General features: G+C 42.5%; 1 protein-coding gene across 2 annotated transcripts in view; it reads right to left on the reverse strand.

Moving 5' to 3' along the window:
- RNASEK (ribonuclease K) overlaps positions 1 to 16,080 on the reverse strand; it is a 71,298-nt gene that overhangs the window by 28,547 nt on the left and 26,671 nt on the right. For both annotated transcript variants that reach the window (XM_078671098.1, XM_078671097.1), the window contains one exon: positions 1,050 to 1,129. In XM_078671098.1, the coding sequence (XP_078527224.1) occupies positions 1,050 to 1,129 (80 nt within the window). The remainder of the gene's footprint in view (positions 1 to 1,049; positions 1,130 to 16,080) is intronic.

The following is a 16,080-nucleotide window of genomic DNA, read 5'->3' on the forward strand; positions in this document are numbered from 1 at the left end:
TAACGTAATTTGTGCTCATGTAAACCGTTATAATAATCTGCAAACAAAAAAGGGTGCAGTGAGTAGCCTGGGCCTCCCAGGCCATAATCCAGAGAAGAAAATTACCTCCCAAGTAGGCAGCAGTGCCAGTTGAGGAGGTGGGCGGCACAACTAGAGTAAGTGGGTGGAGCCACTGGTGGAAGTGGGTGGAGCCTATGGAAGTGGGTGTGGCCTCCTAAAAATAATTTGAGCACCTGCACTTCATATTTTACAAATTAAGCACACGGTAGGTCCACGAGTGGCCACACAAGCTTCATTCAAACTGCTTTAATGCCAAGCAACAAACATTTGGACTTACTCCACGCAGACAAGACACCACGCTTAAGACTACATTGCTTTAAAGCTTGGCAGAGTTCCCTGTCGGATGCTGCTACCACATGCCCTGTTGTAGGCATAAGTAGAGAATGTATACAATGGTAATTTACTACAAGGTTCTATATTTTATGTATGTATCACAATAAAAAATTAATGCTTTCCAATAGACTGAACGTCTTAACATTTGTAAAAAGCTTCAGTACTGCCTTGATCATGCATGTATTGATTGACATTCATAATTGACCTATCTCTATATGTCCACCCAACACCCTCCTGGAGTAAGTCTGGACTGCCCTGGATCCACTGCCTTATGAGAAGGTTCTGCGAATTCGTGAGCCCAAGTAGTGCTCTGGTCCTCAGGTTCCCGGGAAAAAAGACATAACTCATCCTAGTGCCAAAGATTTGTACAGACTGTACATGTGCTAAAACTGTGTTTTTGCTAAACACTTTTGTTTATGAATACAATGCGTGCTGCCTGACACTGGATTTGTTGTAATACAAAATTAGCAACATAATTTTCCCTTGTGCCAATATTTAAGATATGTGGATGCTACCAAAGACTCTAATGAAAAGCTAGGACTATGGGGATGCATTGGATAAGCTCCTAAAGCTCTTCAATATAAACAAATAGTATTGTAAAGGACCTTGTGCACAACTTTCACAGACAAAGAATTAAAATGTGAAATTAGACTTACTCCTCGAAATCTTTCTCTGTGATCGGTACGTCGTGGATGAGCACAGAGGAGTGCATGTTGAAGAAGACCCCCAGCAAGATCTGTGACGAGACAGAACAGCATCTCAGAGACCAATGAAAAGCAGAGAAGATATATTAAGGAGCCTTTGGCATGAAGGAGGGAGAGTTGTTTTTACCTAGATTAAACATCTGCTTCAGATGTCTACTAGACGTGAGGCCCGATTTGCAAGAGTAAGCACACATGGTCTTCTTCTGAATTGCATCACAAGGGAACATACATGATTTTGCCTCTTTGCTTTTCTCACAGCATGTCAGACCAAAATCACAGATGAGAGACCGATTTCCACCAGATCATATTCACTCATCAATGAGAGCGGGAAAAACCAAAGCAACAAAGCCCTGGCCTTTCCATCCACATCACAATTCCACTCCTCAAGCAGGTACAATAGGAAAAGTGCAGTGAGGTCTGTACTATGGATTCTTCCACACATCCAGGTACCATGAGTGGTTATTCGTCTTAGACACAACCATGATCCAGCAAACACATATCAAGTTAGTTATAACATTCAACATGAAGGACCAGGGACATGTAAGGACTGAGCCCCAATATACCTTTGATAACTCTGGGAGTAGACACAACAGAAACTCAACACATTTCAAGGGGGCATTCTGGAAGGGAGAACCACTCACAGAAACTGGACAGAAGCCAGACTCATGAGATACTAATTGGTATCATGCAAGCCTGGACCACCGTGCACCGGTTTTCTTTTGAGCTGGATACCTCCCTTTGGACACCCTGTCCAATATGTCTAAAAATGAAAAACCTTCAGGTACTGTGCATCTTTGAACTGAGCATCATCCCACAAGTTAGTATTGTCTCCTAAAGTGTCTTCCACCGTCTTCAACATCTAAGAGGATCTTTTCGGCTGCGACATCACACCCCAGTTACTATAATATTCTATACCCAGGGCTTCTTGCCAAGGAAGTCTGCAAACCTCAGAGTCTATGGCCTGCATCATCTTGAGATGGTTCATGTGTTCTGAGAAGCTCTTCTGTGCCTACAAGTCAATCGGACGCCTGAGCACAGAATGTCAACAGAAATTAGACACCCAAGCAGCTGCAAACAAATGATTCAATATAAGATCTCTCCATATAAGTAGTTTCTCTTAGAGTAAACAAGATCCGAAGAGTGGAGAAGAGTCACCTGTTCACAACAGCTTATAAATCAGTAAAAAATGTGTGATCCTGCGAGTTGGCGTTCCGCCTGGCAGCACTCACTCTGCAACGACTATGAAGCGAGATAGGCCCGGTATAAAAACCCCTAATAGAAAACAAAAGATTACTGACAAATTCAGACTGGATACCCCATGGTCAAAATTGTATTGTAAAACATTGTAACCGGGCTTTAGATAAGCTTGCTACTTGTGTGTTAAGGGCACAGGCTAGGAATGCTCGACCTGGTGAGCTATATGCACTCACAGCTAACATATCAGCTCGAAGCTTCTTGCTTTTTTCTGCTTTTGGTGGACAAATCTTGCCTATTTCAGATAATAGAGAAAATCAGCAGTGCAAGACTCCTGGTTCCAAGGTCAGAAACGAGTGTAAACACTAGTGAAAGCACCAGACGGGATGTATGACGTTACAACGCAACTTTTACAACGCACTACCATTACAACGAAATTTTTACAACGCAAAATCTATTACAACGCATACATTTACAACGCAAGTTTTTACAACGCATATACCTTTACAACGCATACCATTACAACGTAAGTATTGGTAAGTATATAATAATTTTTTTAATGTAAATTAATTAAAATTAATATAATTTAATTTAATTTCATTTCATTAAATTAATTTAATTTAAATTTAATTTTACTTTATTTTTACACTGTACCCCTGTACCCCAAAAACCCAAAACTGACCCTGAACCCTAAAAAAAACCCTTTACCCAAAAACTAAAAACTGACCCTGAACCCTAAAAATGCCCCTTTACCCAAAAACTAAAAACTGACCCTGAACCCTAAAAATGCCCCTTTACCCAAAACCCAAAACTGACCCTGAACCCTAAAAATACCCCTTTACCCAAAAACTAAAAACTGACCCTTAACCCTAAAAATACCCCTTTATCCAAAAACTAAAAACTGACCCTTAACCCTAAAAATACCCCTTTACCCAAAAACTAAAAACTGACCCTGAACCCTAAAAATACCCCTTTACCCAAAAACCCAAAACGGACCCTGAACCCTAAAAATACCCCTTTACCCAAAAACCCAAAACTGACCCTGAACCCTAAAAATACCCCTTTACCCAAAAACCCAAAACTGACCCTGAACCCTAAAAATACCCCTTTACCCAAAAACCCAAAACTATAACATTTTAAATATAATTATATACTTACCAATACTTACGTTGTAATGGTATGCGTTGTAAAGGTATCTGCGTTGTAAAAACATACGTTGTAAATGTATGCGTTGCAATAGTTTTTGCGATGTAAAAGTTTCGTTGTAATGGTAGTGCGTTGTAAAAGTTGCGTTGTAAACGTTGTTTCCCACCAGACGAGACAAGCATCAGCAGCCAGGCTGCTTGTTGTCTGTCAAACATACCTTCTAATTTAAAATCAAATTTCCCCATATAGGTTTTTTGGCACAAAAAAAACATAAACTTGTACCTTGGCATCTGGTGGTGCAGCCGCTAGAAATCAGAGAGGTTTTGCAGTGGTGCATGACGAAGAGGTGCCCTAGGCACAGCTGTGACCCTAAGCAACATACCCTTCCACTCTCCAGCTGCCCATCGCCATATGACCCTAAGCAACATACCCTTCCACTCTCCAGCTGCCCATCGCCATATGACCCTAAGCAACATACGCTTCCACTCTCCAGCTGCCCATCGTCATATGACCCTAAGCAACATACCCTTCCACTCTCCAGCTGCCGATCGCTATATGGCCCTAAGCAACATACCCTTCCACTCTCCCTCTGCCCATCGTCATATGACCCTAAGCAAAATACCCTTACACTCTTTAGCTGCCCATCGTCATATGACCCTAAGCAACATACCCTTCCACTCTCCAGCTGCCCATCCTCATAAGACCCTAAGCAACATACCGTTCCACTCTCCAGCTGCCCATCATCATATGACCCTAAGTAACATACCCTTCCACTCTCCAGCTGCCCATCGCCATATGACCATAAGCAACATACCCTTACACTCTCCAGCTGCCCATCGTCATATGACCCTAAGCAACATACCCTTCCACTCTCCAGCTGCCCATCGCCATATGACCATAAGCAGCAAACCCTTCTGCTCTCCAGCCGCCCATCGTCTAATGACCCTAAGCAATATGCCCTTCTACTCTCCAGCTGCCCATCACCATATGGCCCTAAGCAGCAAACCCATCTGCTCTCCAGCTGCCCATCGTCTAATGACCCTAAGCAACTGTCACTGCAGGGATTAACAATTCTAAATCCCGTATTACCAGGCACAGCATCAGCACCTCCGACGTACATGAGTGGCAAGTCATTATCAACCATCGACTTTACTTTTGTCAGTAACATCCTGCTTGACTCTGTAACGGATTATGAAATCATAACTCGAACAGAAAGTGACCACTTTCCACAAATGTTTTGTATCAACTTAGGGGTGCCGGAGTCTGCCCAGTTAACTGTTCTCTCCCACCAGGCAGAGAAGTTTAATTTACGTAAACTGCGATGGAGGGGCAGTGGTACGAAAGCCATCTTCGAATCCGCAAGTAGCTTCTTCTCTCAACACAAAAACGACCAAAATGAAGATTTGGTCGTATCCTGGACATATCTGTTAGAAAATTTGTCTCTTAAACACTCGGTTCACCCTGCACCGCAACATGGCCCGTTAGTCCCACGGGAACCATGGTTTACCGATACCCTAAGGGAGGAAAAGAGAAAAATAGCCCGGGCACAACGGAAGGCATCAAGGATCATTACCCAGGGCCCCACGTCAAATCATCTTCTTGTTGGGAGATTAAGAAATAACTATCCTAAAATGGTGTGGAAAGCCAAGTCAAACCACAGGGAAGAGACATGGCTCAAACTGCTAGCAGCCAGTAAAAAGCGAAACACGAGGGACTTCTGGGGCATCATTAACAAATTAAACCATGCTGATGCAATATCTCAGGATCCCGGCATCAGCAAACAAAGCCGGGAAACCCACGTAAAAAACCTCTACTTAAAAAGGGAATCCTGTATTCCAGCTAACCACCATCGCCCCAACAACATTTCATCGTCACTGTGCTTCTCGAAAGGTCTGTCAGACGAGTCATTAAGCTACCCTGACATAGGAAGGTCCAATCATCTGGGGTCTCAGCTGGACCTATTCTCCTGTGACAGAGTCAAAAGGTTTATTAACCATCTTAAAACCGAAGGCGCGCCAGGGCCCAATGGTATCCCCAACGCAGTATTTAAACATAACGCTGACTTTTGGGCAATTCATCTTTCCGCCTTGTTTAAACAAGTCTTTACTAGCAACCAGCAGCCCCCTTCGTGGACAGGCAACATTATTCACCCAATTTTCAAGAAGGGAGACAGGAGATTACCGCAGAACTATCGGCTCATATCTCTAATCGACGTGGAAGCCAAACTATACGCTTCTTGTATACTGGAGGAGATCCAGGACTGGGCCGACACCAACAACCTAATCCCAAATTATCAGACGGGCTTCAGAAAAGGGACAGGGACCACAACAAATCTTACAGCTCTAGCACTCATGATGGAAAGAGCCAAAACCAACAACAATCGGCTATATGGCTGCGTTATTGATATCAGAGCGGCATTTGACCGTGTCAGCAGGGGGAGACTTTGGGCAAAACTTACCGAGTGGGGGCTGTCAAAAAATGTTCTCAACGCTCTCATGCTCCTCTATACAGACACTTGGGCCAGGGTGAAACAAGGACAGGGTTCAAGCCTTACGTCTAAAATTCCAACTGAGGACGGATTAAAACAGGGCTGCGTCCTGGCTCCATGTTTATTCAATCTCTACCTGGCAGATCTTGGAAAAAGGCTCGGCCAAATTGCAAGCCATGCTCCAAAGCTCGGGAACACCCCAATGCCAATAATCCAATTTGCCGACGACATTGTGCTCCTAAGCAGAACCCCGATAGGGTTGCAAAGGCTGATAAACGCTCTAAATCTCTATCTGGACGAGGAACATCTGGAACTAAATAGAGATAAGACAAAAGTAATACGTCTTATCGAGCGAAAACCCATCAAATTCAATTGGTCATTTAACCATCTTGCCTTAGGCGTACAGCCCTACTATCGGTACTTGGGGGTCACCCTAGGCAAAGACAATTAAAAAAAAGAACATTCTGCGGTGCTAAAAGCTAAATCCCAAACTTTAATTTATGGATATGGGCGTCTCCTACAAAAACTGGGAGGCCCAAATTATACCCATCTTCTTAAAGTAATGGCGCTCAGATCTTACCAGCTTTGTCCTACGGTCTGGTTACCTGGCTTGGGGGGGAGGCTGGTATACTAAACACTCTGCAAAACAAAATCTATAAAGTGGTATTTAAATTACCGAAGTGACCCTCGCCAGCCCAGGTGCATCTCGAATTTGGTCTTCAGAATCAAATCTTCAGGTCCAAATCAAGGTTCGTTAAATTTTGCCACAAACTCCGTGCTGCTGATCCACATACATTAAATAATCTCTGTTGGCAAGAAATCAATATTGTCCCAACCCAGCGCTGGGCCACCCACCTTCAAATTTGCCTTTCGGACCTCGGATTGCTTGAAGCATGGAACAAAAAAATAGACCAGGCTAGTTTTTGTAAAATTACCAACTTAAATACAAAACTGAAGTCATTACTGGTAGACAAACAAACATTGACCCTTCGACGCCACGCCTGGACCGTTATTTCCTCCTACCAACTTCAACAGCCTCAGGCTTACTTGGCAACACACTTTAGCCAACACTTAAAAAAGATTCTCATCAACCTCCGCATGGGCCTCCATGAGTCCAAGGACCTAAGACCTTCCTGGAAATCTCAAGACAACTGCCCAAAATGTAGACTCTGCGGCTACCAAAACGAATCTTTAATTCACTTATTTTGTGTGTGCCCATTCCTCATGGTAGCCAGAAAACAGTTTTTACGGGACATTTTAAACCAAATGAACATAAGAACATGTCGCCAGGCCGTTATAATTTGGCTGGGAGGTTCATCACCAATCCTGACTTGTAGGGGTCTTAAATTTATGATTGAAATTGGAAAGCAGCTACAGGTCTGTGCATGATCTTGTTACACACTGCCTGAGGCTACTCCCCCACGACGTTCGCAACGGGTCCCGACAAAGTTTTAACCTTTTCTTTTAACTTTGACATTATCTTTTGTTTTAGCAATTTAATGAAATTTGTTTTGTGCATTTAGGCCAACTGTACTTTTGCTATTGTAAGGATTTTTATTAATTCAACAATAAAATAATTCATGTTCATGTTCATGTTCATGTTCATGACCCTAAGCAATATGCCCTTCCACTCTCCAGCTGCCCATCGCCATATGACCCTAAGCAGCAAACACTTCTGCTCTCCAGCTGCCCATCGTCCAATGACCCTAAGCAACATACCCTTCCACTCTCCAGCTGCCCTTCGCCATATGACCATAAGCAACATACCCTTCCACTCTCGAGCTGCCCATTGTCATATGACCCTAAGTAACATACCCTTCCACTCTCCAGCTGCCCATCGTCATATGACCTTAAACAACATACCCTTCCACTCTCCAGCTGCCCATCGTCACATGATTCTACGCAGCATACCCTTACAAATTTCCAGCTGCCCAGAGGCAAGAAGTTTATAAACAATCAGTTTTAGTCTTCCAGGGAGGTCATTTTCGATTGTAGGGCACACTATTCCTGTCAGCTGAGCATCTGCCAATGAACTTTAAACACCAAGTAGTGCCCCTTCATTGCTGACCTAAGGAGAGCTATGAGGGGATTTGATGGTTTAAATTTCTAGTAGATTGTCTGAAAATCAAATGCAGGCTCTTGTTAGGCCGTGATAAAATGCTTGGTATTTACTTTTTGTTTTCATTTCTGATGTTCATATGTGCTAATGTTCATGTGCTAATGTTACACTAACGTTTACTCTAACACCCTTGCATCTTTTATTGGTCAAGGTTAATGTTAAATAAAGCCTTGTAAAAAATTATGATTGTTGTTGCCTTGGCCAGCTAACAGCAAACAGGGATTCAGCATGTAAAGATAACCATGTAGAATCTCTGGCAGGTAAATTGGCATATTAACCAACCCTCATAAACCACATTCAGTGAGGGATTATCAAGACTCGGCTCTGCGGACCCACAGGCTAACTACAGGACTCAGAAAGCTAAGGAAAATCTATCCCGGAGGGCCAAAAATGTATTAGCACACTTCAAAAGGATGCAGCATCCTATCTATATTGTTGCTGCACTACCAATAAGGTTGCTGCTCTGCCACATTTCTCCTTGTGCAGCCACTCTCCTGCTCTCTCAGAATCTAGCTTGGGCACACGATGCCCCTACGGCTAATATTAATGCAATGCTGCCCTGCCAACGCGGACTGCCCACTGCTCAGTAGGATGGGCCACCCATTCCGGTTCCACATTTTTTGTCTGTGTGATGTTACCAGAATTTGTGCTGTGCACATCTGTAAAGCAACATTAAGGGGTTGATATATTATCACTGACCTTCTGAGGCAACTGGAAAAATCTATAGGTCCTTGATATTAAAACAGGCGATCACTTAATCAAATGCAGGAACCAAGAGGACTTGGAATATCATCATCACCACTCTCACTCATGGCACCCCAAACACAAAAATCTTTAAGCCACCACACCTTGAATTCCCAACCTTCCCTAAAACCTTGTGATGCTTATCTCACGAAACAGTAGCCCTTCCTGTACCACAGGCATTCGTACTTCAAACCATTGCCCAGCCATCCAGCTCACAAACCCTCACACCTTAAACAGACAAACACTTAGGGGCATATTTACCAATCTTTCACGCAGCCTAGGGCAGCAAGCAAAGTTGCTGCGCTGCATTGTGTGAAAGGGAAATCAGAAATGCTCCATATTTACAAAAATATCGAGAGTTTCTCCTCTATCTTAGCGCTGGCTCACGCTATGCACTCTAGTGCCAACACAGGCACCCTGGCACCAGCCAGCTGTCTTCATCCATAGGTCTGTGTTGTGTCATATACATTTTTGTTCCGTGCTCTACACCATGGGGTGATGAGTCAGCGCACTTTAGCCATTGGATAACTACACTGTGATTGACGACATTCTTCCCTTTCCCAAGGCACACATGCACACACAAAGTAGTTCACTTAAGTACTAGGAAGTACTATGGCAAAAACCATGACAACGTAAAACAAGCACTGACAAAGCCAAAAGGCTGGCGGTCAACGCCAGACCTGCTGGTTTTACTAATGCTCGTTCATTTCTGTGATGGCTCCCACCCTCTTTTGCATGTTTTATTTCTAAAGCATTTTAGAGGGGCAGGGTGTACAAGGTAACTGTTACAGTTACGTAGCAAGTGCATTTGCTGCAATGTGCCGTTCGTGTAGCTCCCCAGTTCATTTTGGTGGTCCGAGGTATGACCTTCCATCTCGGACCAGAGTCTGATCCAGTTTTGTGTAGGCGTGCCTTTAGTAGGGTCTTCATATGTTTGTTGGACACTTTTAAGTTCAGAATAAGTTTATTAATAGTATTACAAGGTAATAATACAAAATATAAGTGAAGAGTTATGAGGGAAAATAATAAGGGGGTGGGAAGGGAAGTGGAATCAAAAGAATGATAAACAAAAGAACAATGCAAAGTGGAATGAGCAATTCAGAACAAAATAAACTAATCATGGATAACAAGAAGTCGAAAGAAAGGGTACAATAAATATACAATAAAAACAAATGCAAATATAACTATGCAGTTAAATATCTTATCAAAACATGAGGAAAGAAAGAAAAAGGGTATCAAGGGGGTTTAGAAACCTCCTGCTGAGCAGGTCGTGGACGGAAGGAACGAGTTGTACAATTATCTAAATACAGAGAAACAGGAAGCCATAATTCAACACGCTTAGCTGCCAACTGGGCAGGAAAAACAAAAGCAGAATCAAGTCTATGATTATGACAAACATTATACCACCATGCTTTAAAAGTAATAGAGGACGAGACTTCGAATTAACAGTAATTTGTTGAAAGGCAACAGCCAATAATAAATCAACTATGCGAACATTGAGATCTATCTGGTCCCAACAAGGGGAAAGACTGCCCAAAAAGATCTGGATAGGGGAAAATGGAATACTAGTAGAAAAAATAACATTAATTTGTGCCCAAACTTGTAACCAGAAGGCGCGTACCTTCTTACAAATGAACAACATGTGAAATAAAGTGGCATTAGGTGAAGAGCAAGACCAACATGTGTCTAATGTGGTAGGGAAACGTTTGTGAAGGGTTGAAGGAGTGTGTAAGAGACGATTATAAATAAAAAATATAGATTGCGTTAAGGATGCAGCCCTAGAAGTTTTACAAATCATTATCCAAATCTTGTCCCAAAGTGAAATTGGCCATGACATGGATAAATCATTCTCCCAATGATCCTCCACCTTGGATTTAGATCTGGGAGGCGTATATGCATGAAGGTGTTTATAGAGGACAGAGGCTTTAGGAAGGGTTAGTAAAGTAGAATGAAGTTGAGTGATAGGATCAGGTGAGATGGATTGAAGAGTAGAGTTGGAAAGTTTGTTGTAAGTGTCCATGACTGACGCTTTAAGGAGGAGGTATTTAGGAGCAAAAGAGAGGGGTAAGTCAAAAGTGGAACGAAGAGTGTGAAAGGGCAAGAAGGTGGATTGGGAGAATAACTGCGATATCCAAAGCAAACCTTTGGTTCTCCAAGATTTCCAGAAAATAGGCTTACCCCGGATCAAAAGGTATTTATTATGCCAAATAGTGGAGGAAAGGAAATCAGCAACACATGCAGGAGGAGGAGGGTTAGAAGATAAGAGGAGTTTAAGAGTGAATTTATGGATAGGAGTAAGAATTGAAGAGGGCTTGCGCGAGAAGGAGACACATTCAGCAAAGGTGAAAGGGGAAAGGAAAAGGCGCTCAACCTTAGTCCACAAGGGGCAGGGGGAATCAGGATCTTGTAACCAAAAGGAAGATTGGCGCAGCAAAAAAGCCTTATGATAAGCCAGGAAATCCGGAAAATTGACACCGCCTTCGGAAGCGGGACGAATGAGTTTAGCAAGAGACATTCTGGGTTTATTATTATGCCATAGAATGGAAGATAAGACTGAATTCATTTTTTTTTAAAACTTAGCTGGAATAGAAATAGGAATATTGGAAAGAGTATAAAGAACAATAGGGGAGAGCATCATTTTGATAGTATCTAAGCGGCCCTACCAAGACAAGTAGAGAGGGTGCCATTTAGCCGTACGGTCGGATAATTTCTGGATACATTTAGAAAGACAAAGGGAAACAGTATCCGGGATGGAAGGGGTAATATGCAATCCTAAATACTTAATATGGGAAGAGCTCCAGGTGAAATTGGAGGCGCTGAAATCAGGCTTAAAGGTGAATTTGGTCAAGGGCAAGATTTCGCATTTATCATGGTTAAGTTTATAACCAGAAATTGAGGAATAGCTCTGAACTTCCTCCAAAAAAGCGGGGACGGAAACCGCAGGGTCCGAGATGAAAAGCAAGATATCGTCGGCGTAAGCAGCGAGTTTTATGGAAAGATCCTTAGTCTGAAAGCCGTGTATATTAGGATTTTGGCAAAGTCTGGATAGAAAGGGTTCTAGGGCCAAGTTAAAAAGAAAGGGTGAGAGAGGACATCCTTGACGAACACCTCTACCGAGGTCAAAATAAGGAGAGATTTGGCCATTAGCATAAACCGCAGCACATGGGCGGGAGTATAATAGTGAAATTAGGGAAATGAATTTTGGGCCAACCCGAACCATCTAAGAGTATGAAAGAGATAAGGCCACTCAACCCTATCAAACGCTTTTTCAGCGTCTAGGGCTATCGCCGCGAGAGGATGTTGGCGATGAGAGGATTTTGTTAAGATGTTAAATAAGAGTCTGGTATTGTCAGTAATGTAACGACCTTTAACAAAGCCTGATTGTTCCTCACCTAGAAGGTCAGGAAGCAAATGATCCAATCTAATCGCTAATGATTTGGCAAAGATTTTATAGTCAATATTAACTAGGGAGATAGGTCTGTAATTTTTGCAATATTGGACATCTTTCCCGGGTTTGGGTATTAAACAAATGTGTGCATCCGAAAAAGTGCCAGAGGAAGAACCTAATTCAGCAAAAGAGTGGAGAAGGGAATGAAGTTTTGGAATCAGTAATTTGGAGAATTGAAGATAAAACTCAACAGTAAAACCATCTGGACCAGGAGCTTTGTTGAGTTTAAGACGTTGGAGGGCAGTAAGCAATTCTTTCTGTGAGATGTCAGATTCTAAGGAGGAGAGGTCAAGAGGGGAAGATGTAGGAGTTTGAATGGTGGAAAAGAAGTGGGTAAGAGACTGAGAATAAGATTGGGTGTCAGAGGTATATAAGGTCTCATAGAAATGGGAAAAAGTAGCAAGAATATCAGCATCTTTATGGTGTAGGTGTGCGTTAGCATCATAGACCGATTCAATATTCACTTTATTGTGCTTCACCTTTAAGTAATTAGCAAGAATCTTCCCAGCTTTATTCCTACCACCATAAAATTTGGCACTTGACTTAAGCAAATACAAAGAAACATCTTCAGTAGACTTTTCATTAAATTTAATCTTAGCAGCGACCAAATTTGTCAGACTATCTGAGGAGTGTGAAGTAAAATAGGCGTGTTCCAATCTCTCAATGTCATGAAGGAGGGTTTTAGTGAACTGGCGAGCATTTTTGCGTTTCTTAGCGACAAAGGTAAAAATGAAGTCGCGTGCAGCTGCTTTAAAAGCATCCCAGAGAGTATGTTTCGAGACGGGTGGGACATCATTAAAAAGGAAAAATTCATCAAAGAAGGTAGAGAAGGAAGTGTAAAACTTAGGATCTAGAAGGAGGGCATTATTAAAACGCAACCTTTTGGGACCATCGATTTTAGGGAGAACCTCAAGGTTAACTACTGCAGGGGCATGATCAGAGAGCAAAATTGGACCAATTTCCGCTGCAGTGAGTGTTTGAGCAAGATCATGGGAAACAAAAATATAATCAAGTCGTGATTGGGAACGGTGATGAGGTGAGTAAAATGTAAACTCTTGCAAAGTCGGGTTACATAAACGCCAGGAATCGATAAGTTTATGTTGTGAAATAGCTTGGGTAAAGAGTTTATGTGGCTTTGTGGGAATATAAGTAGCATCAGATTTTCTGTCCAAAAAAGGATCAAGAGGGTGGTTACAATCTCCCGCAAGGATGAAATTATCATCCATGAATTGGGTAATGCGTGGAGAAAACTCAGCCCAAAAAAGAGGTTCACCATTTGTGGGACCATAAACATTAAGGAGAGAGATTGGAACACCTCTAACCGATAGTCTGACATGTGTCCATCTACTATTAATATCTGATTCTTGGGAGATGACTGTGAGGGGGAGGGACCTGCGACACAAAATAGCAACACCATTGCGCTTGCCATCACCTTGTGAATAGAAGACTTCACCCACCCAACCTCTCCTAAGCTTTTCAGATTCTGTGTCAGAAAGGTGAGTTTCTTGAAGGAATGCAATGTCAATATTTAGTTTAGCTAGGTGGGATAAAATGTGCTGTCGTTTAATTGGAGAGTTAATACCCTTAACATTCCAGGAGAGTATATTCAACGACATAATTTGTACAGTAGAGCAACAAATTTGTTAAATAAAAAATCCAAAATGAATTCAATAAAAATGATGAAATCAAGAGGGAAGGAAAATGTGAATAAAAGTACGAAATGAAAGAAGAAAGTTGATGGAACAAGAAGAAAGCAATATGGAATGAAAACATATGTACCAAGAGGAAAATAAGGACCCAAGATTAAGAAGTAAGAAGTAGGAGAAAGAAAAGCCATGTAGAAGAGTAGATAAGAAAGAGGAGTGAAAAAATTAGCAAAAATGAGAAGCGAGAAAATACAACCTGAAAGAAAAAAATTATCATCATCATACAAATAAGAAAATCGAGACAAGGGGAAAAGGGAAGAAAATGAGAACAAAAAACAAAGAAAGTACAGAAAACAAGAGGGAAGCATACCTACAAAAAAGAAGGATGAGAAAAAATCGAGGGGGGAAGGGTCCATGTAGGTAAGGCAACACAACTGAGGTCAGCTGGGCAGGGACCCGGGAAGACATCGTCAGACAAAGAAGGGTTCCTGTGGAAACAAAGAAGGGGAATAACAGTAATGAGTTACGAAACATTAGTCAATAAAAAGACCATGAAACAAACATCAAGAAAACACCGTAAGAGAGAAAACAGTCAAACAAGTGAAAAACGCGAAAAAGGAGTGACCATGGCTATAAGACGAGAAAAAAAAAAGTCAAAGGTAGACATAACTACAGATCAGCCAGGACTAGAGGAAGAAGGACCAGAGGCGTCCATGGCAGATGCTCGATGTGCGTTAATGAAACTTTGCAGTCTCACTGGATCTTCATAGGTAGTCGTCTTGTTGTTGTAGGTGACTTTAAACAGACAAGGATGAAACAGTCCATAGCGAGCACCCATGGAACGAAGGACGTCTCTCATGTCCAGGAAAGCCTTTCTACGATTTGCAGTTGCTCTGGCATAATCCTGAGCGAAGAATAAAGGAGATCCAGACCAGGCCAACTTGGGCATAGCTTTAGCAGCTGTTAGAACCTTCAAGAGATCAGTGAACTCAAGGAAGTAGATAATAATGCCTCTTGGTCGTTGCGAGGAGGACATGGACGTCGGTAGACGGCCAAGGCGGTGAGCACGCTGAATGTTGAGAGACGTTCCTTCTGGTAGATGGAGTAACTTGGGAAGAAAAGTTTTGAAGAAGGCAGGCAGGTCTGAGCCCTCAAGACCTTCCACTAAGCCGTAGATGCGGAGGTTATTCCGCCTGCCTCTATTTTCTAACTCCTCCACCTGCTTCTGAAGTGCGCCCACCTGTGATGACAAATGCGACACCGTGGTTTGAGTTTCCTGAAAAGAAACAACAGAATGTTCAACCGAGGAAACTTTTGTCTCAATGAGTGACCAATTGTCTGTTAGAACTTGAAGTTTAGCGTTGGTTTCCTCCATGAAAGGGCAAAGTGTCCGGATCTCCTCAAGAAAAGGACGAAATGATCGTATCTCTTCCAGCAGCAGCTCCATAGAAACAGGTGTTGACTGCTTAGGTGGTGAAGGGGGATCTTTTTTTAGTCTTTTCATGGTGTTTTTCCCTAATGCTGGTTGAGAAGAATCCATGGCTGCCTCCGAGCCAGACGAAGCAAGAGAATCTTCTAATTGAGAGAAAGCTGAAAAAACTTTAGAGTTTTTCACAAAAGCGACCTTTGTGGGCGCTTTAGAAGGCAGGCGAGACATAGATTTAAGTCGCCCCATAAAAAGCAGCTGGAGAAGAACGAGTAAAGCGCGTATCGTCACAGCATAAAGAGAGGGTGAGAATCACCAACAAGTGCGGGGAGGCATGTTCAGTGGCGAAAAGAGTCACTTGAAGATAAGTTCAATACTGGATGCTGACTATGTGGTACATGTATTAAGGGAATAAACATATAGGCTGTCGAGTAGAACTGATGAAGTAAGGAAGTCGCTAGATTAAAAATGCATGTAGGGAGAGCTGGTGAGTGTAGCAGAGGTTACATAAGGAAGACAGCTGGACCAACGAAAGAGAAAGCACATTGGCAGGGCTTCCAGGGTAAATGCGTTGCGCATCCGTTAAAGGCGCGAAGGAAATCAGCAGGAGCAAAGAAAGTCATTGAAAAGATGAAGCCTGCAAGCAAATGGTGAATAAGCAAACACAATAGCCATCCAGATGAGAGGCAGTCCAGGAAGGTGAGGGAGAAAATCCTTGGAGTTTTGAAGCCACTATTATGAAAATGCGCAGTTCAATAATGAGACAACAAGC

The sequence above is a fragment of the Lissotriton helveticus genome, chromosome 12, assembly GCF_964261635.1.
Source record: "Lissotriton helveticus chromosome 12, aLisHel1.1, whole genome shotgun sequence".
Lineage (NCBI taxonomy): Eukaryota > Metazoa > Chordata > Amphibia > Caudata > Salamandridae > Lissotriton > Lissotriton helveticus.